Below are 26,231 nucleotides of genomic sequence, written 5' to 3'. Positions count from 1 at the left end.
GCCCAGTACAGGGGGACAATCCCTGCCCTGGTCCTGCTGGCCACACTATTGCTGATCCAGGCCAGGATGCCCTTGGCCTTCTTGGCCACCTGGGCACACCCTGGCTCATGTTCAGCTGCTGTCACCAGCACCCCCAGGTCCTTTCCAGCCCCTCTGTCCCAGCCTGTGGCGCTGCCTGAGGTTGTTTTTAGCAGGACCCAGCACTGAACCTTGGCCTTGTTGAACCTCACACCATTGGCCTGAGCCCATGGATCCAGCCTGTCCAGATCTGTCTGCAGAGCCTTCTTGCTGTCCAGCAGATCAACACTCCCACCCAACTCACTGTCATTCGTGTACAGTCTGTCTCACTGACCAAGCTGCCTTTAAAGGATCTGGACTTGTTTTAGCAGATTATGTTAAAAGCTATTTTTGTCATGCTGTCATGTCTTAAAAGTTAGATTTTTTTTTTCAGTTGCAGGGCTAGTTGCTATTTCAGTCACCTCATGTTTTTCAACTATTTTCATTGTAAATATTCAAATTGTTAGGTTATTTTCTAATAACAAAACTTTAATGGAAGTTCTAAAATTATTGGGTGATCGGAGATAACAGAATACTGTATTAATTTTCTGCCAGATACTTCTGTAGGAAAAGCAGAAATTTCTGTCATGTATTATCAATACCTGTATTTCTGCAAAACATTCCAGAAAATAGTGCTGTCTAGTTAAATACATGTGAATAAAAGGTAAAAATTACTTCAAATGAATGTAGAATAAATTTTAAGATACTTAAAAATGTGGTTTTCTGCTCTTGCAGTGAAAAAGAGGGAACCACTGGATATAAGAAATTTTGATTATAGTGCTCGAAGCTGGACTGGTAAATCTCCAAAACAATTTTTGATTGACTGGTGCAGAAAGAATTTTCCCAAGAGCCCAAATCCTGCTTTTGAAAAAATTCCCGTTGGAAAATATTGGAAATGTAGGTATGTATTTCCTGTGATCTTTACATTTGTCTTTTGGTTCATTTGAAAATAAAAAACCTGGTCAATTCTGTATTGTTGATTGAGATTTATATTAATACAGTGTGTTTATATAGTGTGTCCTGTTTAGTCCATCAGGGATGTATTTTACTCTGAATAGCTCTGCAAAAGTGATGCTTGGACTAGACAAAGTCACAAAAATAAGATTCTAGTGAATGATCCCATAAAGCAAGGATAAGGGTTTTTTATTTGCGTACTGCTGAATGAAAGATTAGTCTGAAGCTGTGAGATAGATTTGAACAATTTACATTTGGTATTCTTATTCAAAGTAACAAATCAAAGATTCAAGTTTATGAATACCAAAACCACTCTGGAGATTGTGTGAAATAAAGTGCAAATTAAAAATTTGTATTAAAACTAACATAAATTTGTAGGCAAGAGAGTGCAGTATCTTATTTTAAAATTTCTTTTAGAAATCAAGTGTATAATATAGATTTGTAAATTAGAATATTACCATGTATAAATAAAATAGTCACAACATTATAAATGAGCAACATTTCTTGAAGAAACCAAGGAAAATAGCTTGCTTTCTTGCTCAAGCTAAAAACTACTAACAGATTGCCACCCCTAAGAATATGGAAAATTCGACTGCTACTCTGACTGGTGTTTATCTGTTAAACAGATGTTTGCATCTCAGTAGATCATTAAATGTCACCTCGACCTATCCTTTATGCTTACAAGCACACAGACATTTAGTCCTTCTTCCAAAGCACCTAACCTTAATGATAATCTGTGTGTATATAAATACTTCTGCCTTGAAGAAAGTGAAGATGTTTGTGAAGAGGAAAAAAAAAGCCCCACAAATTCACGGCTAGAATCTTTGCTGAAAATGTTATGTTATATAGGTATTTTCTGTTTATATCAGTAGCAAAAAATTGAGGTAAATGCCTTTGAAATATCTCTTTAAGGGTAAGGATTATCAAGTCATCAGATGATGTAATGGCAATGTGTCCTACAATTGTAACAGAAGATAGTATGCAAGCACAGCATCTAGCTGCTACTTTGGCACTCTACCATTTAACCAAAGGACAAGTAAGTTTCCTAGCAGTACTACTGTTCTTGGCCTCAAATCTGCTTCTGCACTTTTTTATTATCTATATTATTATCTATGGTTAGGTTCTAAAAAGAGTTTCAGGTAGCATTTCCCATTAAATTCTTTACTTCTATTACATATTCATTTGTTTTTATCTAATTGTGCATATGCTTTGCAGCATACAGAAATGATTTTTTTGTAAAGCTGTACTTTCAGTCTTGTAAAATCTGTAAGCTAATTGAAAATAAAAATTTATTGTTGACATTTCTATTACTTCTTTCCTAGTTTCTGTACTAGAATGACTTCTTACTCGGTTTTTGTCATATCTTTTGACATTTGAGTTTGTTTACACATAAAATATTAATGATGATACTAGTAAGTAGTATGTAATACAGTTTTTTTTCTGCTTTTTGCACCTGAAGTCAGTTCATCAGTTGCTGCCTCCTACCTACCGAGATGTCTGGCTAGAATGGAGGGATATTGAAAAGAAAAAGGAAGAAGAAAGCAAGATAGAAACCAACAAGCCACGTGATACCTTTATTGCTAGATTATTAAACAAACTCAAACAACAACAGCAGCTACAGTCTGAAAATCAGCCAAAACTATCTGAGGGTCCTGAAGATTCCTGGGAAAACTTAGTTTCTGATGAGGACTTCAGCAGTCTCTCCCTTGAGACCTCAGATACAGATAATTTGGAACCTTCAAGGATTTTGTTTAAGAAGCTGCAGAGTTCCTCCAGATACCAGAGGCTTCTGAAAGAGAGACAGGAGTTACCTGTGTTTAAGCACAGATACTCGATTGTAGAAACTCTTAAAAAACATCGAGTAATTGTTGTTGCTGGTGAAACAGGCAGTGGGAAGAGTACCCAGGTGCCCCATTTTTTGTTAGAAGACTTGTTGCTAGATGAAGGATCAAAAAAATGCAACATCGTTTGCACACAACCCCGAAGAATCTCAGCGGTGAGTCTGGCAACCAGGGTTTGTGAAGAGCTGGGCTGCGAATCAGGACCAGGAGGAAAAGTAAGAAGTGTCTGAATTCTTTTGCTTGTATTGATCAAATACAGGGGGCTGGATTGTTGACAAAAAGCAAGAACATGATTTCTTACGCAACAAAACAATTAGATGTTATTTTCTCTTGAAAAGGACTTCTTGGTATGTCAGTTGTTTATTTTGTCTTGTCACCTGTGAACCTGTAGGTATCTATGTATGATTTCTAAAATCTTCAGAGGCTGATGTAGCGCAAAAGCGTTTCATAGTGGGAATGGTCAGAGATTTGAGCAGATGCTCCAGGGACTATTGGGCATCACTATTGACACTTTACCATGCCATAAATTGAGTCTCTCCTGATGGGAGAGAATTTGCTGAAAGTCCTTGCAAGGAGTTTAAAAGATAAAGCGAGACATCTTCTGTAGTTTCAATGCTTCTAGATAGTTGTTTGTTAAGTCTTATCAGTGGAACTGAGGCACTAGCGTGACCCAGGTACAGCATGGAAGGAGGAAAAGTAGGAGTGAGAGCAAAAGAGAGCAATTATCAAGATTTACACAGCCTTTTAAAGATATTTTAACCAATAGTTACTAAAAACATACATTATTTTTACTTTCTTACCAATTATTCAGTAACACGGACAGGAACTGCGGAATTTTCTATCCCATCAATCCAAACTACTTCTACTGCAAAATATGGAGTAGTAGAAGAAGGAGAAGGTCTAGAGAACAACAACAATCCTCCATTTTGATATTTTTTACTCTTATCTATTTACTATAAAGAGAAGCCTAAAACCTCTAAATTTTTCACCCTGTGACAATCTTACATAGTAGTCTATCACCTAATTCACACCACTGTATTTTCTAGTTGTTGTCTGACTGTTGGTAATTTTTTCCCAAGGTTTGAAGCTAAAACAGTGTTGTTCAGGGGGATAACAACCCTTAAAAACAGGCAGAGAAATATTCTCGGCACTCTGGGTTCCTACAACTATCACTAGGGCTGAAGCTAAATCCCCTGAATAAGGTTCTGAGCAGTCCAGTCTGGCCTTGAGAGAGGGCCTTTCCAATGTAAGTTATTTTGTTATTTGAAGAAAGCTGAAGTCCTGCATTTGTTAGGGTAATTTGTGCAAAAATATTTTTGAGACTGTCAGAGAGTCCTGAAAAGCACCCTGATTTTACCAGCTCTTTGCTACTCCGGATAAACTTTTGTATTTTTCTTAACAAAGGAAAGTACTTGTATGGTAGTGTGGCAGTCATTCACTATACTACTTAATTAGTAACTTGTGCAGTGTCTGAATCTGACAGTTATTAGAGTTCACTAAATTTTGAATATTGTGAGCTTGTATGTTAAGTTATTCTATATTTTTAATTTATTTTTTAAGAATTCCCTGTGTGGATATCAAATTCGTATGGAATCAAGAACAGGAGAAGCCACCAGACTACTGTACTGTACGACAGGTGTCCTGCTTCGAAAACTTCAAGAAGACGGTCTTCTTTCAAGTATATCTCATGTTATTGTAGATGAGGTTATCAGTTCTTTACTGTTCTGCAGAAATTACAATTATTCTGGGCCTTGACCTGTACTAAATTCTTGCTATAGATGTGTTTTTCTAATTCTAGGTACATGAAAGAAGTGTCCAGTCTGATTTCTTGCTAGTTATTCTGAAAGAGATCTTGCATAAGCGTTCAGACCTGCATCTGATTTTAATGAGCGCCACTGTAGATAGTGAGAAGTTTTCCAGCTATTTCTCACACTGTCCCATTTTAAGGATCTCAGGGAGGAGCTACCCTGTTGAGGTAGGTAGATGTTTATTTTGATTATGCAAGACACTTCGTATGCATGTGTGCAGTGTTTGCCTGGTTAGTATCTAGGTAATATACCTATATCACTTTTTTTTTTTAACCAAAAATACAGATCTTAAAATAAATATTTTAGGGAGTTGTAGTCCTTTTATGAAAATACAGAATAGCTTCAGGTCTTTGAAGTGTACAGCTGTACTATTTCTTCGTGATGGATTTAATTAATTACAGTCAGTCCATCAGTGACACTTTGATTTTTCTCTGTTAAACTTGGGTAGAAGGTAAAGCATTAAAGAATTCTTCCCACCCCCTGTAACTTTGTCATTGCACTCTTAGGTGTTTTTCTTACTTGTGCTATGTAGACTATCGTAAAGGTTATGTAATGATCAGGTGGAGAAGCCCATTAACAAACTTGTAGCAGCTCTAAGGTTAGGTTTTCAAAAATTGTAAGAGAGTTTTAGTTGAAATCTGGAAGATTTATTGCAACATTAAGGCATGCCCTGTTCAACTTTGTTCAGTAAGCTTTAAAAAGTGAAAAAGGCTGCTCATTAGTTTTTGACATGCCTTGTGTTTTTTCTTTGAATTTTCACTAAAGATTTTTCATGTTGAAGATGTAATTGAAGCAACTGGCTATGTTTTGGAGAAAGACTCAGAATATTGTCAGAAGTTCTTGGAGGAGGAGGAGGAAGTAACAATAAATGTTACCGGTAAAGGAGGAAGCACTACAAAGCACCAGGTAAAACAGGCATTTTTAGTTTTGTCTTGGAAATTTTGAGGGTTTTTATTGTTTAATCATTTTGGTTCCTTTGAATTAAATGTTATTGGATCGTAGAATATCAAATATTCTTTCCGTTTATAAAAGACACAGTGGCGCTCCTACAAATACTTGTGAATGCTGCACTCTTTTGATTGTCACTCCAACTCCTATATAGCTGTCTTGATTTTGCTGAATTTGATGAGATATCTTGTAGATTCCCAGCTCTGCGCTATAAGCAGCAGCAGGGAAAGCATTTAATTTTTTTATGCCAAAGAATTCTCCTACATAGTGAACCTAACAACAGAAGAGACGAGGCTTTATCCTTCTTAGATTAAAAACTCCAAAGAACCTCCAACTTGACATGCCAAATGAGATGATTTACATGAGATTGTTGTATAGACCTCTTTTGTTTAACAGTCTGTGGTTAATCCTTGAGTACTCTGCAGTGACAGCTCTCTGTGCTTTTGCATCAGAGCTCTTGAAGGGGAGATTATATCAGTGCCATCTGACTTTGGCAGCTTAGGCTGTTCATGTAGACTATGTATTTTGGGGGGATACCCATCTGCTCCAACTTGCTTTGCAGAACTTCTGGAAATTTAGCTTGCTATGATCGAACACTGATACTTAAGTTGAAAAAATACTCTGATGTGCTCTGTTGATTGTCCTTCAGTACAGAAGAATGTGGTGTCAAGCTTCCTTAAGTATATTGATTAACAGTGAAAAAGTTTACAATAGTGCCACTTAATGTAGAAACTATGCTATGTGTTTAAGATGCCTGGAAACAATTCAAATGTATGTCTCTCCTGCTAACTCTTCTTTCTTGTTCCAAAACACTGCAGGAGTTGCCACCTAGTTCATTCTTAATTTTTGTTGCTACCATTACTTGAGAAGGGTGAGGTGAGAGGGAGAGGGAAAAGGTGAAACTAGTTTCTTATACCCCAAAGTCTAGGAGTTTTGAGAGACGAGAATACATCTATTAGCCCAGTTTGAGCTGATACCAGTTGAATGCTAGATATGGACCTAGGGCCTGTTTACTTCTTCAGCAGACTTTAATTTTTAGCTTTTTTTAATCTGGAGTGTCATTTAACAGTTAGATACCTATACACATTGTGTAGGTGGTTGTGATTAAATCTAACTTGCACGGGTTTTGGTGGGAAGTTAGTCAGTTAAATTTCTCTTATCCCTATCTCTGTTTCAAGTGAATGGCAAATTCACCTTCTGTTCTCTTACCTTCTTCTAAAATACTAAGAATGTGATTTTTTATTTTTTTGCTTACTCTTGCTTTTTAGGAGTATGTCCCAATTCAGTCTGGATCTGGTATCGATTTGGCTCCTCACTATGCGAAGTATAGCAGTCGTACACAGCAGGCTATCTTATACATGAACCCTTACAAGATCAACCTTGAACTTATTTTGGAGTTGCTTGCATACTTAGGTACAGTCCACTTCTTAAAAAGTTTATATACTTGTGGTTGTCCTTTGAACCGATTTTCCAGTGCTTTCTACTGATACTGAAGTACTTGACTTCATTCTTAAATGAAACATCCTAAAAAGCATTAACCACGGGGTATAGCATTAGTTCCTGTTGTTATGTGAAACTTCTTGCAATGAATGTTTGTTTTAACTATATGCTTGTACTGTAATTTTGCAGATAGAAGTCCCCAGTTCAAGAACATTGAAGGTGCTGTGCTGATCTTTTTACCAGGCCTTGCTCACATCCAACAGCTGTATGATCTCATTTCAACTGACAGAAGATTTAACTTGCGTGACAGGTAACACAGATACATTTTTTAAGTTAATACTCTGTTACAACCCAATAAACATATTCATTAAGGTTTGCTGTTCTTGTAAAAGGAAACTGAGTGTTATACATTGTGCTGCAAGTGTACTTTTACTGCAGTACAAATGTGGTTTTGCTATAATACAGTTGTACTTTTACTACTATAATCTAAAAGTTGTACAAGCAAAAATGACAGATACTTAAGAATGGTATGATAAATCTTCTTTTGTTACTTTCTATTTTATTCTTCAACAAATTTATTTAATCAAAAGCAGTTGACTACTTCTTTTCCACTTCTTAGGGTATGGAAGCTGCCATACCTGGGATACAGATTTCTGTGGCTTACTGTTTACATGGAAGTGACTACTTCCTGAGAAGAGCTCCAGAGCATCTGGATCTACCAAGAGAAATGGCCTAGGGTTGTAGTGACAGATAATTTTAAAATTTTTTTTTTGGGTAACTGAAAGTTAGCAACACAACTGCATAAAAGGAACAATTGCAGTCAAATGCTAAATATTTGTTGGTGCACTGAGATGTAAAGGTCTGGAAGAGAAGGAAAGTACCAGTCTCTGGGGCTGTCTCATCTCTGAAGGCCTTTATTACTCAAACTTAAAGTTGCATGTGTTTGTAATGGTCCTTGTCTTGGAAGAACAATTTGAAAAACTTGGGTTTATGGACACCGTCCTCCCTTTATTGCTAGGCTATTTTTGTAAAGTAACCAGAAGTTCTGCAGTATTACTATTTCTCCTGCATTTTTACTGAATGGGAGAGAATCCCTATGAACTAATTATGTTATTTTTTCTAGATATTGTAATAAAACAGTGAAGCAGACTTTCATACCTAATCATACAAAGCTTTATTCTTTCAGTTGTCTGTTCTAGTTGCTTTCTCCGAATGTTGTCATTATTCTGGTCTCACTTTTTTACTCTATCTAATTTGATAAGTATATATTTATTACTCTAATTTCTTGTTCTAGGCACAGATTGATAGCTCTGCATTCTGTTCTTTCCACTCAAGATCAAGCAGCTGCATTTACAATACCTCCTCTTGGTATTAGAAAGGTAGTATTTACAAAGTTCACAGCTGAAAAGAAGTTTTCTGTGGGTGCAACTCTGAATTGTTATAAAATATAATCATATTTTATATGACAGTTGTTCCTGGAATTTCCTCTCTACAAAGAAACAATTCTAATTTCATGATCTAGAAGCTAATATTCTGTGAAAATATTGACAGTATTGGAGAAATTCTTAAACCTAATCTTTTTCTGTGAACTTCTTTAATTCTTACTTTCCTGTATTTTAGCTATTGTTAACCAGTAACTATGGCTTTTATCTAGGAAAAATACAATTTTATTTACTGTCAAACTATGTAATTAAATGTTGATCAGTTTTGGCAGATACTAGCCAATAATTCTGATGGATTATAAAACAAAATGGGAATGTGAAATTCTTTCTTAACTTTTAATTTCTCTCATTGGGAGAAACTAGACAATTTCCTAAGTCATGTAGCTTTTAATTATTTGTCAGCTTATTTAAGGAAGCATTTCTGGGTAAAAAATTTTAACCAGACTTACCCCATAATACTGATTTAAAGGGGGAAAACTGTTAGACATTCCAGTTCTTCTATTTATGTTATGTTGCTTTTTCCAGATTGTTTTGGCAACCAATATAGCAGAGACGGGTATTACAATACCAGATGTTGTCTTTGTGATTGATACTGGGAGAACAAAAGAAAATAGGTAAGAGTTTGATTTTCATTAATCATACTGTGATTACTGTAAATATTTGGAGGATGGAAATGCAAGAGTATTGTAGAATCCTTCTTAAACTAGAGTTCCGGATGCAGAAATGAGTGCTGAGCTCATATAACAGCTTGGAGTTTTAGATGCAAGTTTGGGATGTATCTTTGGAATTTCAAATGGTGTGAAGAACAAGGGAAGTTATCCACAGATAATGGATGTAATGTATGGATAATCATGATTAAGTACTGCTTTAAAAATGAAGGAAGTATTGATTAAGTACTGCTTTAAAAATGAAGGAAGTATGTTTTATACTATCTCAGTTTTTAAGAATTATTTTTCTTCTTCACTTTAAATGTGAAAAGCCTTACACAATGTATTGGAATGATTCTGAATTGCCAGGGACATGCAATAATAAAGTTTTCGTTTTCCAGTATTTACAGTTTCACTGGTGAGTTGTATTCAACGTTTTGTAATATACAGTTCCACCCAGATATACTTAATTTTCAAAACTAAATATATTTTCAAATAATTGCTCATTAAATATATTGTCAGCATGGTGATGTTCAGGTTATATATATGTGCAGATTTTAATTCTGAAATCTGAACAGGCTTTTGCTTTATAATTTTTAAGGTATCACGAAAGCAGTCAGATGAGTTCCCTGGAAGAGACCTTTATTAGTAAAGCTAGTGCTCTGCAGCGGCAAGGAAGAGCTGGGCGTGTTAGGGATGGGTTCTGCTTCCGAATGTACACGAGAGACAGGTATTGTAAACTTAGCAGAATTATGTAAATCACATAGATACTGTCTTTTTGTTTTTCTGTGAAAAGCCCAGAATTCTTGTTGAAATTCACGTTACTTACTGCAAACCAGAAAGATAAAACTGGAAAAAAACTCAACCAAAACAAGAATTTGAATGTCATATATATAAAGTGTTACGGTAGTCTTTTGCATTTTTTTTTTTAAAGTTAATTTTACTCTTAATATTTCTAGAATGTGTTTTTTTTAAAAGTATGCATAATTAAAGGAAAAATGCAGCACAAGGAATTGTAGAACATGAGTTTTTTAACACTGGCTTGGTTCACATCAAATGTGTGCAAACCTTATCTCCTGAACTTTGAATTTTTTATCAGGCTAATCTGTAGGTTTCTGAGGAGGTAGCTCTATGGATAAGAGATGGGGGCACTGCAGAATTAGTTTCTGTTACTGCAGTGGAATAACCTTTTTCCTGCTTCTGTAAAAGCCTGAAGTGACTTTCAGCTGAGAAACAAATTAAGGTTAAAGTCTTCTGATACAACCAATGAAGTGTCCCTTTTAATCACATACAAGACTTTTCAGTTTGAAAGCATTACAGATTTGTTTTGAAAATTGGGGTTTCCTGCCTTTCCCTCTCTGACTAAAACTTGTTTTTCAAGCCACAACACATGCCTTAAGTCAAAGTATGAATGGCTTACCCATGCCATTGTCATTCAAGAGAAAAACTGCAAAGAGTGACCATGTGAAACCCAGATTTACAAGTTTTACAGGTTTAATTCAAAGGTTTAGTTGAATATATGTGTTTCTGTGCTTTTGTGATGTTGCAGGTTTGAAAGTTTCATGGAATATTCTGTTCCAGAAATACTGCGTGTGCCTTTGGAGGAATTATGCCTTCATATTATGGTATGTTTTTTGGTTTTAGAATTGCTAACCTTGTGTGGTGGGTTGACCTTGGCTTGATGCTGGGTGGCCCCAAAGCGCCTCTATTATTCTTGTCCTCAGCTGGATGGGAGAGAAAACATGACAAAAGGCTTGGTAGCTAAAATACTACACATGCCTTTGGAGAAATTACACCTTCATACTATTGCCTGGTTTGGAATTACTGACCTTAGTAGCTAAAAAGGTTTGCTACAACAGACCTGATCCAATGTAATTACTTAATGGGGCTTACCCCCTCACCTGTGGGAGAACTCTGCACTTGACTGCTGGATAATAGGAGCACACTGTTCAGTGAGAATAGTCTACTATATGATTGCAGTTGCCTCAGAGTAACAATTGAAACTTTGTTAAATAGCTTTCTAATTGATTTCTGCTTAAGGGAGCAATTCCTTTACCTCTCATCATGTCCTAAGTGAGTAGGATGTGCATGGAAAGATGAGCAACCTGACAAATTAGTGCTAGGTTGAACTGCATCCCATGAGGATTGAGTCTCCTGCTCATCAGTTGGTAACACACTTCTCTCAACAGTGGTCATGCCATATGGAGCCCTTCCAAACAATGAAGTTTCGTTAACCTAATGTGGGGCACATCAGCCTTCTGGGAAGCAAGAGGCTTGTTTAATGGGGAGGGAATGTGAACTTTTGATGCAAGAACAGCTTTGCAGTTTTCTGTGTAGCTGTTGGAAAACTTTTTTATAATAAATTTTTATATTGAAATATATGCCCCTTTACTTCACAGAAATGTAGTCTTGGCTCTCCTGAAGATTTTCTTTCCAGAGCGTTAGATCCGCCACAGCAGCAAGTAATTGGTAATGCAATGAACCTGTTGAGGAAGATTGGGGCTTGTCAGTTACATGTGCCCAAGCTGACTCCATTGGGCCAGCACCTTGCAGCCCTTCCTGTTAATGTAAAGATTGGCAAAATGCTTATATTTGGTGCTATATTTGGCTGCTTGGATCCTGTGGTGAGTAAAAAATTGTATTTTAAAAAGTATAGAAATTGTTAACTCTTTGCAATTAATCTGATTTCTTATAATGTGATATTTTGAAAAGATGATGCAAGAAGTTAAAATGTTTACTTTAGGGTAAGGGCACCCAGACATCGTAGAGGGGAATAATGTAAGTGTTCTTTATGGTTGGACTCAATGATCTTAAAGGTCTTTTGTGACTTAAATTGATTCTATGATTCTGAACTCCTAGGAACTCTCCACAGTGGACAATCAGGCTTGCTCTCCAGTTCTATCCATGGTGATCCCAGGGAATCTGACATTTACAGAAAACATCCTCTTATATGTGGGTTGGGCAGTCTGGGTTACCCCACAGTTTGTGGCCAAGAACATTATCAAAGTTACTGCAAATTGATTGCAAATAATTAATTTATTTATAAAGACTGTGGCATGGTTTTTATTTTCACCTAATCCATTTAATTCACTGCAAATTAGGAGAAAACATGAGTATGTTAGTTCCTGGAATGTGAAAGTTAAAATTCTTGATGTCTCCTTTTAATGTGTTATAACCTAAAGCAGTTGATTGTCACTTGGCAAAACATTTCATCTGAGTTTTGAGATTTAATGTTTTTTATCCTTGCATATAAAACACTATATAAATGGTGGCTTTAATATAAGCAAGTACTAAATTCTATATAAGAAATTCTTATGGTGCTGAGTTTTCCTTGAGACTTAGTGGAAGATAAGCTATAATTAAATATTATATACTCTTCTTAGAGTACAAGAGCTACTATTTCTCAGGTGCAAGAAGTCAGGCAGGGAATACAGTCGATGGGCCTGAGTGGAGACCTGCTGGTCCAGCTCAAGGGTAACAAGCAAATGCACAAGCAGTGCAGAAGCAAGGACAGGTGTCCTGGAAAGAGTATAGGGATGCTGTCTAGTTGTGTAAGGGATGGGGTGAGGAAGACCGTGGCAAAGATGGAGCTGAACATGGCAAGGGACACAAAGAAGAGTAAGAAGAGGTTGTACAGCTATGTCAGCCAGGAAATGAAGGTCAAAGAAAATGTGCTGCAGCTGATGAAATGGTAACAACAGATGAGGAGAGGATTGAGGTACTCAGCAATGTTTTTGCCTCAATCTTCAATGGCAACTTCTTTTACGGCAGTCAGGTGAAGTCCCAGGTGACTAGAGAAGGGGAAACATTGTAGCCATCTTTTTTTTAATAAGTAGATAAGAGGGAACTACTTGGGGACTACTAAGCTGTCAGCTTCAATTCTGTACCTGGGAAGATCATGGAACAGATCCTCCTAGAAATACGCTGTGGCACTTGGAGGACAGGGAGGTGATTCAAGACAGCAGCATGGCTTAACCAAGGGCAAGTCCTGTCTGCCCAACCCAGTGGCTTTCTGTCGTGGAGTGACCACATCAGTGGGTAAGGGAAAGGCTACATATTTGTTTATCTGGACTTTCTGTAAAGCCTTTTACATGGTCCCCCATAACATGCTTCTCTCTAAATTGGAGAGAGATGGATTCAGTGGATAAACTATTAGGTGGATAAGGAAGTGGTTGTACCATCCCATCCAGGAGGTGATGGTTAATGGCCCAGAGTCTTGATGGACATCAGTGACAAGTGGTGCCTTCAGGGGTCTGTGTTGGGACCAATGTTATTTAGTGTCTTCATCTGTGACATAGGTGAAGACGTTGAGTGCACCCTCAGCAAATCTGAAGATGACCCCGAGCTGAGTGGTGCTTTTGACACACCTGAAGGATGGGATGTCATCCAGAGGGACCTGGAGAAGTGGGCAGATGTGAAGCTCACAAGACCAAGTGCTGGTGCTGCACTAGGGTCAGGGAAAACCTGGGTATCAACTCAGGCTGGGCATGAACAGACTGAGAGCAGCCTGGAGAGATGGACTTAGGGGTGCTGGTGAAGTGAGAGGTTGGACATGACCCAGCCATGGGCACTCACAGCCCAGAGAGCCAAACGTGTCCTGGGCTGCATCCAGAGCCCCGTGGGCAGCAGGGGAGGGAGGGGATTCTGCCCTTCTGCTCTGCTCTGCTCTGGTGAGACCCATCTGGACCACTGTAGGTGACTCCAGGTCTCCAACACAAGAAGGATGTGGACCTGTTGGAGAGGTTATCACAAAGATAATTGGAGAGGACTGGAGTACCTCTCCTTTGAGGAGACCGAGAGAATTGGGCTTGTTCAGACTGTAGAAGAGAAGGCTCCAGGATGACCTAATTGCAGCTTTTCAGTATCTGAAGGGCATTAGAGAGGAACCTCTTACAAGGCCATATGGTTATAGGACAAGAGGGAATGGTTTAAACTGAAAGAGGATTGGTTTTGTTTTGATATTAGGAAGAAATTCTTCACTGTGAGGGTGGTGAGGCACTGGAACAGGTTGACCATAGAAGTTGTGGATGTCCCATCCCTGGAAGTGTTCAAGGCCAGGTTGGGTGGGGCTTTGAGCAACATGGTTTAGTGGAAGGTGTCCCTGCCTATAGCAGGGGCTTGAAACTAGTTTATCTTTAAGGTCCCTTGCAACCCAAGCCTATAATTCTGATAATGGTAAAACAGAATTTAAGACTATTTGTATTACAAACCTGTAAGCTTATAATAAAATATTTTTAAGTGATGTGTGCTTTATAATTGCAGGCAACTCTGGCTGCTGTTATGACAGAAAAATCCCCATTTACTACACCTATTGGTCAAAAAGATGAAGCAGATCTTGCAAAATCATCTCTAGCTATGGCAGTTTCAGACCATATAACAATCTACAATGCTTATCTGGGGTAAGTGATGGTTCTCCTATGCTCATAACTAGTAGCAGATAACACTTAAGTAATGCAGTTATGTGAAGAATCCTTAATATCTCTGGAACTGCTTTCACTTCAAGTTTTTTCTCTTCGGAGTAGCAATAGATTGCCAAATACTGTAACACAAATGGATAGCTTGCTTAGTATGTTGTTCTTCAACTCCTTTTAACTATGCTTGCACACCTATAGAGGTTTACTGTGTGGGTTTATCCTAGTGTTTAAAGTATTTTATTTGCTGTTTGTGGTATTTTGACCAGAATATTTTGTATTTGATAAAGCACAAATGTATAAAATGACATACAGGTTTTTTCCTTTTTAGGGTATTACCACTAAGTCTGAATTTTGTTTTGACTGTCAAGACAGGCAGAAATATGTGGGTTTTGAGAGTAAATCACCTTCTATTTTTGTTAGTAACTGTCAAATCTATGTTACAGGCATGTTCTCTGGAGTGCCCTTAGACCAACAGTATTCATCTTCATAAATACAACTTATGTTAGAGTGGAGAATGCTTACCAAAGCACATTATTCTTTTTTAACTTAGTGCCACATCTGTTGTTATAGTCTTGATGGGTTTCTTCTTGCTCTAATAAGACACAGTTTTTTCCTTAGGTGGAAAAGGGCTCGACAGGAGGGGGGATATCGTGCTGAAATGACTTATTGCAGAAGAAATTTTCTTAATAGGACGTCGCTGTTAACTCTGGAGGTAAAGCATTCTATGTTCTGCTCTGCACTCATAAGTTATTTGTTAAAATTTTCCTCTGAAAATGTCATTCCCTTTTAAAGAGGTGATACATCACAGTTACTATTTAGACAAGATAAAAGCAAGTGGAATTCTAGGGATTGATGAAATGCGCACTCTCAATCAAAGCAGCTGTGTTTGTATTTGAGTTTTGATATGCACGCTTTGGTAAACAGTTTTGTAGTCACTGCCATTGGAGAAGCTAGGCCTTACTTCCATCAGATGATCAAAACTTCATGAATTAAAATATTTATATTCTTGATATCAAATAACATATCTATTAACAGTTAATTTAAAAGATGAGCCACAAACTTATGTGAATAACCTCTTAGTTTTGGTAAGAAAATGTTTTAATTGATCTTTTTAAGTTTGGGTGACTGAGTACTTCTAAGCAGAACTGAATCTTTGATGTAGCTATATCTTTTTCATTTTAACTACAAGTAGAGATTTAGTATTTGCAGCATACGTATTTCCATATGTCTAATCCTATATTCCAGATATCAGATTGTTTTATTGATGATGTTTTTCTCATAGAAATAGCTAGGATTCCAGTGTGGCTGCAGAAAATACAAGTGGTTTTTCTAGTAAGGGACTTTCCCTTGGAGAGCTTGAATAATTCAGATGAAATGTCATTTCCTGCTGCTGAAGTGAAGTATGTAATTTTTGAATTAAAAACTTAACTAATATCCTAATTTCAGGATGTGAAGCAAGAGCTCATAAGGCTGGTCAGAGCAGCAGGGTTCACAGCACCTTCAATGCAATGTGGATGGGATGGAAATGGAGCCACACAATCCCCGTCTCTCAGTGAAATAGCTCTTCTTAAAGCTGTGTTGACTGCAGGGCTCTATGACAATGTAGGAAAAATACTATATGCAAAGTCTGTGGATATTACAGAGAAGCTGGCTTGCATGGTAGAAACTGCTCAGGGTAAAGCGCAAGTTCATCCTTCCTCTGTAAATCGAGACTTGCAGACATATGGATGGCTGCTTTACCAGGAGAAGGTAAGTTGAAGATAGTGAATTGCAGCTAATAGTTTGTGTAAAGTTTGTGGAGTTACGCCTCTAGTATACTTTAAACTAGTGTATGTTATTTAATATCTAAATGTTTTATCTTAAAGTGTCTTTTATTGTCTAATGATTGTCATCTGAGTGCTGAAGAAAAAGAAGGTAAAGCTGAAGATCATGAACAAATATGTTCATGGTGAAACTGATAGCTATAAATGAAAGGAATTTTCTTTGTATCATTTAACTTAATAATATAATTGACTTTTTTAAATACTGTCTTGTTGATTTTAGTATTACTTTACACAGTAAAATGTAGTAGTAACTTTTCAAAGTCTACTTTTTCACTGTTCTAAGGTTTTGAAATTTGGTACTGACTTAACCCAGTAATAAAATAGCCAATTCTGTAATGGACTGCTGAACTCCCTAAGTGAATTGCATTATTTTCCCTGTCGCTTTCTTTCCCTTTCAACTGAAAACCTTGTCAGGTATTTGCTGAATTCAAGTGTTTGTATTTAGTTATATTTCTGGTGTAACAGAAGTTTGACAGCAGTTGCTTATTGGCCGAATTTACTGTAGAGAAGCAGAAAGCATTAGACTTTTTAATGCATATAAAGTGATAGTATTTTTTGAGAGCTGAAAATACTTCTTGCCCCCAAGAACATCATAGTCTGGTGACAAGAGAGCAGCTAAGGTAGGTAAGTTATTCCATGAACAGTAGGGCAGACAAAGCCTGCAGCTTTGTGTGAGGGTGCACTCTTTTTATGTCCATTCTTCCCGCTACAACTCATTTCACCTCATTCTGTCTTTGAGATACTCCAAAGCCAGAAGCAGCACATACTGAGCCCCGTACTTCATGCAGTGTATGTGTCTGGGTGTACCACATTTATGCATGTGCGTATGTGGATGTAGATAAATTGAAAAAATAGCTGCTCCCAAGAAGAATGTATAATGAAAGAGCTTTTCCTGCCTTTTACTTCAGTGGTTTTATTACTTTTAATGTAGCTTCTGTGAGCACCACTAGGCTAACATTACCTTTCCATTTGAGCTTTAAGAAGGTAACTATGGCTGCTTTAAGAAGGTAACTGTGGCTTTAGCTAACTTCCAGCATATAAGCCTGCCGCTTACTTGGAGGTGAATTATTTTAAGTGGTGTAAGGCAGACAAATAGCTATTGATTGTGTCCAATAACTTGTGCTGGGTGCATCTTAAAAAAGAAAAAAAAAAAAGTATTTTTGCGGGTAGAAGTAGCAATCAGATTTAGTGTTATAGATGTTACATGGTTTAGGATTTTTTTTGTTGTTTTTATTTGTTTGTGTTTGTTTATATGCAGGTGAGGTATGCCAGGGTGTATCTGAGAGAGACTACTTTAATATCCCCCTTTCCCATATTGCTTTTTGGTGGGGATATAGAAGTGCAGCATCGTGAGCGTCTCCTGACAGTTGATGGTTGGATCCATTTTCAGGTGCGTTGGAGTTACAACTAAACTACCTTTTATGGTTCCGTGGGCTTTTGTATTACACAGTTGATGTATCAGCTTGATTCAGACCACTGTATATGGAAGATGGAGAAAAGAAGGAAGAAAGGGGGAGAGAATTAAAAGAGAATGATGGGAAATTTTATATACATGTAATGAAATCTTCATAAATCACACTCAAAAGAATAGACTTGTCATATGTGGTTTGCAACAAATCAGTCCCCTCTCTCTTCAAGAAGAAAGTGTTCTTTCCGAAAAGTATTGAAATTGGATGCAGACTAAGCCTTTTTTTTATAGAGCTTGCACTGAAAGCAGAGGAGTGTACTGTTTTTATATTACCCTTTCCTACAATCTTATAATCTTGTAACTACATATTTGTCTTTAGCACACTACTGTATATACTACTTTATAGTGCAGATGGAGTTATTTGAAAAAGAAAAAAATGCCTATTGTAAAATAGCTGCTTACTTGGGTTTGGGGTGTTTGGTTTTCTTGATTAGGTTTTTTCCTTTCCATGTGTGAAAGCTTTATTTGGAAATGGAAAGGCTGAGAGCATTTTCCTAGCATATTTTTGCAGACAAAACAGTTGTCATGAAAAGATCCTTTGTGAATTCTGGTAAATGGCAAGTAGTGGGTTTTGCTATCCTGACAGCTACTTGGTTACAATTTTCTGTGCTCCTGTGGGCTTTGTGCTACTCTCAAAGACAACTATAAGCAACAAAACCATCTTTTGCAGTCTGCTTATCCAAGTAAGCAACCATCTAATTGAATTCACTGCTTATCATGAATAGGGAATTTTAAAAAGCAGGTCCCTTGTGGGTTTGTTGGAGCTTCTTTTCCTGGTCCCTGGGTTGCTACAGTGGTGCAGTTGCTGGGTTAGTCACATCTTACAGAGTGTTTCAGAATTTCTACTTTTCTACTGAGATGCTAAGCAGAATGCATTGCATTTTGTGCTTCTGCCATAGCAGCTACTTGTTGGACTAAAGGCAGCATATAAATGAAATAAAGACTGAAATAGGGAGGGAAAGATAAAGTTAAATATTTCTGGGAGAGGGTTCAGCTTTAGGTATCCAAATTCCTAGTCAGATTTAGGAAGGGCTCATGATTGCTTTCTCAGAAGGCCTGGCAGACCTCCCAAGAGGGAAATGTGTAGCTATTTTATTTCAGCTATAAATGTAATATGAGCTTTGTTACCTTGGGGCAAAAAAGGCGATTAATTGGGTGGCTTTTTGGTAAAGTAATCATTTCCTCTTACGCTGGTTGTGTGGGAATCCTTCTGAGCTGCTGTTCTTCAGGCTTTGATACTATGAACAATTGGTGCTTAAAGCTGAGGCATAATGTAAGCCCAGTCATTTCATGAGTATACTATCCATCCTGGTTGTGATTACCATTAAGAGTCATGTATGTGCATCATGTTTGCAGGAATCTTATTACAAACATCTGTTTATATGTAGGGTAATATTATGAGCTATATTTTGGTATGAAATGTCTGATAATGCAAATGTTTTTTCTTTATAGGCTCCTGTTAAGATAGCAGTAATTTTCAAACAGCTGAGAGTTCTCATTGAGTCCGTTTTAAAGAAGAAGCTTGAAAATCCCAAAATGTCACTTGAAGGTAACTTTATTGCTGCATTGCTGTCATTACTGTTTGTTAAGTGGACCTTGTGGCAAATCTGAGGAATTGTTAGTACACTGCATCCTCACATAGTAGCATGTGTGACATGAATGTTCCATTAAGAGGTGTCCAAAAAGTGATTACTAACCGCACATATATTATGTGGCTCACCCCAGACATATGAAGATCTGCACAACTGTTGTTTTAAAGGTATCCCTGATAGTAACATGCAAGGTAGTGGTAGTAATGGTGAGGCGTGCATCTCAAAACAGCATTGAGATTGTGTGTGGAGAATCCTAGGTGTGGATGACTTGTAAGTGTTGTGCAAGTTGTCTCAAAATCTAGGTTAACCAACTGCATGTTGGTTCTCAAAAGTAAGAGATAGTGGAGCACAATTTAAACTTTGGACACTGGATGTTCAGGAGCATATTGTAGGTGGGGAAGAAAGGGAGTTCCTGTATGCTGATGTATCTGTAGTTAACCCACCACTTTCCCAATCTCTTTTGTGAAATACTGAAGTGGTCATTGGCTGTTCATTGAATAATTTTATAATGCTGTACTATGTAGATACTGTTGGTCCTTTTGCTTGCCAAATGGTAATCGCTTGTCTTGCTTTAGATTCTGGCATAGCCTAAAACATTAGAAATTTAAGTTGGTGAGAGCTAGACTTCTCTTATGATTTTTTTGGGATTTTGGGGATCAATTTTTAAACTCGCTGTTTTTTCACCCACTTTGTTTTCTTTTCTAGATGACAAAGTCTTATACATCATCAAAGAGCTGATAAAAACAGAAAATGGTAACTGAAACCAGAAATCACTAAAAAATCAGAGCTTCAGTAATTGCAGGGGAAATACGCACTCCAACATTAATGGAAAGTTTTTAAATTCTTAGTGTGGTTGATACCAGCCATGATGGGGATAGACTGCATGATTTTACATAGGATCAATCTTTATCAGTTTGAAGATGAACATTGAATATGTTTAGCCTTTACAATCTATTTGGTGCCATTTGTCTGTTTGAATGATAACTGCAAGCAGTTTATTTTCAAAAGAGACATGGCTGTGAGCAAGTCCTCTTTTTTTAGCTTAATGTGCTAATCATACCATCAGTGCAGTATGTACTGATGATTAAAGATTCAGTCCAGAATCTCAGCTGAGTAGAATTCCATGTGTGCAAACAGAAGACAAATGTTTCTCGTATGGGTTTCCTAAGGGATGATTTTTTTTCAGAACTATGAATTTACAGTATTAAACCAATACATGTTAGGGAAGTCTTATTTTTTCCTGTATGACTTACATTAAGAAGATGCTCTATAAGGAGATAGTATAGACTGCTGTGAACAAGTGCTCGGTGAGGGGTGTACTGACCAACAGATCCTCCCAAACAGAGGATGTGCCTCTTTTCACAGTTGCTACTCCCTATTTACCCTGATCCTTGCAACTCCTGCAACTGTACTATATTTTGCTGTCCCTTTTTTGTATGTTAAGTTTTGCATAGTTCTGCAAGCCCCCCTTCAAGTGATGATCATGGGGTTTTTTTCCCTTTGTTGATCAAAGTTCATGTTGACCCTCTTCAAGGAAATACCACAGAAGCTCCTAGTGGAAACTTCCAGTGGCAGTTCTCTCCTACCATACTTCCTCACAATGACTGTATGTTTGTGTGATCCTTTGTTTCTTGTTTCTTTAATACTGAATAATCCTTAACTGAGTATCTTAATTAATCAGATGATCTTATATTCCACCTGTCCACACTATTTCCAGTTATGAAGTGCAATTTTAGATTGCCAACTCAGCTTTCAAAAATAAGGAATATATTGGTGGGGAGGGTTTGCCATTAAACAGTTGCTGTCAAGTAGGAACTGTCTTTACAGACAGAGGCACAGTGTAGATGACAACTTCTGTTTAATCTGAAAAATAAAAGATTTTATACAGCTGAGGTTAATTGTGTACAGAAAGGGCCCTGAGGAAAATGAATGCATAAAAATGCAAGATCTATGGACCCTGTCCATTTAGATTATCGTAGCAGAACTGGTATTGCTGTCCAGCTTGTGTATGTTAGCTTACACTTAGTTCTGGAAGAGGAAAGTTTGCTAACAGTTCTGAGGGAACAGGGATCACATCCGTTACTCTTTTGTACGTTATGATAATCCAGTGATAGTCCTGATTTCATAGGAGACAGGAAGTGAGTTTTGGGGGTTTTTCACACCACCATTTAGGCAAGGAAGCATTTGAATAGGAAGTTTTGATCTTAGACCATTTGACCTCAACTTTGCCTTCAGTATTCCCATGCTGAAGTCAAAACCACACTGAAGTGCAAATTATACTCATTGAAGATACAAGCTAAATCTGTACCCTAAACAAATTTCCTAGGTTTTGTTTTGGTTGAGATATTTTATTTGTATCCTTTGGAAAAATGAGTTAGAAAAACATTTCAGTAATTCAGTAACTAGCAAGCTCCTCTTTCTTTTGGGTTTGAATTTTGGAAAGGGGTTGTTGGTCTCAAATGGTTAAATCCTAGGGAATGTGTGAATCGAGTTTGAGTTCTTCTCCCTCATTCAACTGTGATGAATAGGAGGTTTTTTTTCCATTTATGGGTGATAATGTTGAAATTCAGAGTTATTCTTTATGTTTCTCTAGCATGCTCTGCTTTGTAATCTTTTAAATAAATAACTGAAATAAATTAAGGGGATATATTGTAATAACTGGGACATTGCACGATATGCGTGAGCAACAGTTTTCTGCAAAACAGATTAAGGAGGTTACACTGTGGTGTACAGATAAGCACAGTTATCTTAAAAAAAACAACAACAAAAGAAAAAAACAAAAACAAATACTGTGCTGGCTTTCTGCGTCTGCAGTATACATGAGGAACTTTTGTGCCTGTACTCTTTTGGGTGAATGAACTTTCTCTTTTGCTCTATTTATTTAATAAAGACTTCTGTTAACACCTTTGTGTTACTTTTCTCAAAGCATTTGTTGGACACAAGACCAGTCACTATCTCTGAGTCTTGGTCACTGTAGTCTCAACTGTGGTCTGCAATGTGTGTTTTGTTTTTTTTTTTAAAGGCAGCTTGTTCTCCTGGTCTCTGTCCTCACCTCGGAGGGGAGTTTCTGCTCCTGCCATTCACGTTGCAGAACTCCCACCTCCTCCCCTCTTTTGCTTCTGGATCAGGGGCTGCTTGAAGCTCTTGTTTCCCACTGGTATCTTTCCCAGCGCTTAACCCAGAAGCGGTTTTCTTTTTCTTTCTCCAGATCTTTCCATAGCTCTAGTACATTTTAAATTGGTGGTTGGAGTGTAGGACTATTTTGATTTCCCTGCATTCGGCTGTTTAAAATAGTTCTCTATTCATGGATGGAAGTGTAACTGAGCCCCAGATTGCCCGGTGAGCTCCAGCATTCCCAGGTATCTCTCCTGGTGTATTTGTGCTATTTCTGGTGACCTGCAGTGAAAAGTGTTAGTTATGGGGAGTAATCAGTAGCTGTTAAAGCTTGTGGGGTTCCGAGTTTGAACTGCTAGGCGCTGGAGAGACGCCTGCTTTTGTAATGGCAAAACAGCTGCAGCAGCTTCAGCTGGCTGGCTCCATGCTCTGCCCTGGGTTTATGGCACTGCTGCCCGCTTTGCTCTCTGTGCCCTGCCAGAGCGAGGGGGCCGTCTTCGGGAGGTCACAGTCACACGGCGACTCCACCACAGCCTCTAGCCTGAGGGTAAGCGGCAGAGAAGAGACAGACGTTTCGGCGGCTCGGATTCTGTTTTGGAGACGCTGGTCCCCTAAATGCCCAGACGACCTCCCCGGGACGGGCGGGGCGGCGTGCCCGGGAGGCGGGCAGTGACAGCTCGGCGGCGACCACGCCACTCAAATAGCCGCCGCCGCCACCGGCGCGGAGCAGGCGCGGCCGCCCACTCCATGGTGACGGCGGCGACCGGGCGGCGCGGCGGCACCCCGGAACGCCGGGGGCCCGGCGGCTCCCCCGGGAGCTGCCCGCGGCGCCCGGCACGGCGGCGGCGCCTGGGGACGGCGGCGGCGGCGGGGGAGAGCGCTCAGGAGCTGCAGGCTTTCCGCGACTACGGGGAGAGCTGGTACCGGTCCCGTAAGGGGCTGGAGAGCCGCTTCCAGCCGCGGGAGCCGCTCGCCCGGCAGCCGCAGGTGGGGACAGCGAGGCCGGCGGCGGGGAGCGGGCGGGGTAGCCCGGGATCGGCCCCGCCTGACCCCCGCTGCCGGTGCCGTAGGTGACGGCGGAGGCGCGCTGCAAGCTGGTCAGCTGGCTCATCCCTGTTCACCGGCACTTCGGGCTCTCCTTCGAGTCACTCTGCCTGGCCGTCAACATCCTCGACCGCTTTCTCGCCACCACTCCTGTGGCAGCCGACTGCTTCCAGCTCCTGGGGGTAACGGCGCTGCTCATCGCCTCCAAGCAGGTAGGGCGGCCGCGGTGCCCGGCTGCCCCGCCGCCAGGGTCTCTGCAGCCCGCCGAGGCCAGCCCGAGGGGGCCCCAGACAGGCCGGGCTCCGCGCCAGCTCCCCTGCGCTGCTTCCCAGCGGCAGCGTCCTCAGTCCTGTCCCCCCTCGCAGGTGGAGGTGCATCCCCCTAGCGTGAAGGAGCTTCTCGCCCTCTGCTGCGACGCCTTCACTCGCCAGCAGCTCCGTAACCTGGAGTGCATCGTCCTGCATCGCCTTCACTTCGACCTTGCGGCGCCCACCGTCAGCTTCTTCCTGGAACACTTCAGCCAGGTGCGGCTGGAGGCTCGGGGGACCGACGCGGGGGAGGCGGCGGCCGCTCGGAGCCTGGCGGCGGGCGTCGCAGAGCTCAGCCTGGCTGACTATGCCTTCACCAAATACGCGCCCTCCCTGCTGGCGGCCAGCAGCCTGGGGCTGGCGGACCGCCTCCTGCGCCACCTCAGCCCCCTGGACCTCCGAGTCAGCGGCTATCCGGAGGAGCTCCTGCGGGACTGCATGGACCAGCTGCAGCTCCTGGTGTCTTTGAACGGGCGGTCCCTGTCTCTCCTCCTGCCCCCGGAGGTGGCCCAGAAGTGCCCCTGGCTTGGGGATGACGGCTGACAGCGGGTGATGGTGGCGGCGGCTCTGTCTCGGCGTCTGTGCTCCACAGAGTCGGTGTAGTGTGATCCACTAAGCCTTAGTGTCATTGGAGCTTAAAAATTAGATGGCGTTTTGCAAAAGATTTTATGTGACATGTCATCTGCACTGTCCCTTTGCTATTTTTTTTAAAATCCAGCATGTAAATAATACACTGAATCTCACGTACTGTGTTATTTATTTGGAGGGTGGTCCATAAAGATAACGGTGTAAGGACCAACTGAATGTTGAATAAACGCTTTTCTGCTTGTTACCTCTATTCGTTTATTTGCTGGCGGTATGCGTACGCAGCTGGGAGAGGAAACACATTGGCACATAACGAATTCACCTCGTCAGTTAACTCAATCCCCGCCCCCCCCCCCCCCAAAAGATGCCCAAGAGTGTCATTCCCCGGTTCAAACTGGCACCCCCTGGCTTGATCATGGCTCGGGGAAAAAAAAATTTAGATGCACTGACATGAGTGTAGGAAAACAAAGTGTGGAATAATAATAACATCTAGGTTGGTTGGTTGTTTAATTTTCTAGCAGGTCTATAATCCAGATGCACTCTCCTAAGATGGTTGGCACTGTAGCACGGGAAACATTCAAGGGCAGAAGACAGTCATAGTGTTGTAAAATATTTCATTTTCTTCGTTTGTATCTGTGCACAAAAGTGGTGTTAAAAGACCTCATAGACACCTAGAGCTGCCCTCGGGAGTGCTCGCCTTTCAGGGCAGGGGGGACCCGGGCACCGGGCGGCGCTCCAAGTGGCTTGCCGTCAGGTGGTGAGGCAGAGCGAGGAAACCTTTGTCGACGCTGCTGTTACAGAAAATGCCTACAAGACCACCATAGGGGAATAAGGGGCAGCTCATCCTCCGCCAGCCCCGCCGGTGATTTCAGCTGGGCTTTTCCTAGCAGCGGGTGGGACCCTCTGCCGGTGTGAGGGTACCCTGTGCCGGTGGACGGATTGGTACAGTCAAGATGCCATGGGCGGGTTTTTTTCATACACACTCCCCTGTGCCCCTTGGCTTTCAACGCAGACGGCCCCTACTTCTGTAAAGACATTTAACAAACATCGTTATAAAAACCAGCCCGGCCCCTACCCCTGTAACGACATTTAACAAATATCATTATAAAAACCAGCCCAGCCCCCAGGCTGACGCTCGCACGGCCCGGCAGAGACCCGCGGCGCTGGGAGCGGCAATGAGGTGCTGGGGGGACGGGCGGCAGTGGTGGCGGGGCCGGCAGCGCCTCTCCTCAAGTTTCCCTCCGGGGCAGCCCCCTCGACCCGCCCAGGCTCCGCGGGCGCGGGGAAGGGTTCCGCGGGCGCGGGAGCCGCCGGCGCAGCCCGGGGCGGCGGCGGGAGGATTCGGCGCCCCGGGGGAGTGAAGGCGGGCGGGCAGTCCCCGGCATGGCCGCGGCCCCCCGCGCCCCTGCCCGCGGGGCGGCGCCGAGCGGGGCGCGGGGCGGAGGGCGCCCGCCGGCACCGGAGCTGGAGCCGAGGCCGGGGCCGGGGCCTCGGCGCCAGCATGGAGCAGGGCGGCCGCCGCCGAGCCTTCGGCACCATCTGCCCCAACACGGTCCAGGGCCCGCCCGTCCGCCTAGCCAAGAAGACGGCCCGGCCCGGCGGGGACACGGCGTGGACGCCCCCGGCCGCCCAAAGTCCCCGAGCTCTCCTGCCCCGACCCCGCCGCAGCGGCGCCTCGCCGGCTCCCGCCGCGCCCGCCCTCGGTGAGTCAGTCTGTGGCGGACAGCCTTGACCCCCAGGCGTGTA

At 40.9% G+C, this 26,231-nt stretch overlaps 2 protein-coding genes across 2 annotated transcripts in view; both read left to right on the top strand.

Annotated features, from left to right (window-relative positions):
• DHX29 (DExH-box helicase 29) overlaps positions 1-22,337 on the top strand; it is a 29,761-nt gene extending 7,424 nt beyond the window's left edge. The window contains exons 9-27 of the mRNA XM_069000794.1: positions 793-958; positions 1,924-2,047; positions 2,471-3,067; positions 4,413-4,556; positions 4,651-4,827; positions 5,426-5,566; positions 6,877-7,021; positions 7,238-7,358; positions 8,343-8,427; positions 9,016-9,104; positions 9,739-9,867; positions 10,687-10,762; positions 11,537-11,761; positions 14,400-14,536; positions 15,170-15,263; positions 15,998-16,300; positions 17,633-17,764; positions 19,295-19,391; positions 20,140-22,337. Of these exons, the coding sequence (XP_068856895.1) occupies positions 793-958; positions 1,924-2,047; positions 2,471-3,067; positions 4,413-4,556; positions 4,651-4,827; positions 5,426-5,566; positions 6,877-7,021; positions 7,238-7,358; positions 8,343-8,427; positions 9,016-9,104; positions 9,739-9,867; positions 10,687-10,762; positions 11,537-11,761; positions 14,400-14,536; positions 15,170-15,263; positions 15,998-16,300; positions 17,633-17,764; positions 19,295-19,391; positions 20,140-20,195 (3,038 nt within the window). The 3' untranslated portion in view covers positions 20,196-22,337. The remainder of the gene's footprint in view (positions 1-792; positions 959-1,923; positions 2,048-2,470; positions 3,068-4,412; positions 4,557-4,650; positions 4,828-5,425; positions 5,567-6,876; positions 7,022-7,237; positions 7,359-8,342; positions 8,428-9,015; positions 9,105-9,738; positions 9,868-10,686; positions 10,763-11,536; positions 11,762-14,399; positions 14,537-15,169; positions 15,264-15,997; positions 16,301-17,632; positions 17,765-19,294; positions 19,392-20,139) is intronic.
• A 495-nt stretch (positions 22,338-22,832) lies between these two features.
• CCNO (cyclin O) lies at positions 22,833-24,711 on the top strand. The gene is made up of 3 exons (XM_069000797.1): positions 22,833-23,535; positions 23,619-23,804; positions 23,958-24,711. Exons 1-3 carry the CDS (start codon positions 23,164-23,166, stop codon positions 24,441-24,443), a joined length of 1,044 nt encoding a protein of 347 aa, XP_068856898.1. The 5' UTR covers positions 22,833-23,163; the 3' UTR covers positions 24,444-24,711.
• Positions 24,712-26,231: the final 1,520 nt, after the last annotated feature.

The sequence above is a fragment of the Aphelocoma coerulescens genome, assembly GCF_041296385.1.
Source record: "Aphelocoma coerulescens isolate FSJ_1873_10779 chromosome Z unlocalized genomic scaffold, UR_Acoe_1.0 ChrZ, whole genome shotgun sequence".
NCBI lineage: Eukaryota > Metazoa > Chordata > Aves > Passeriformes > Corvidae > Aphelocoma > Aphelocoma coerulescens.
This window is presented reverse-complemented; position numbering and strand designations above follow the sequence as displayed.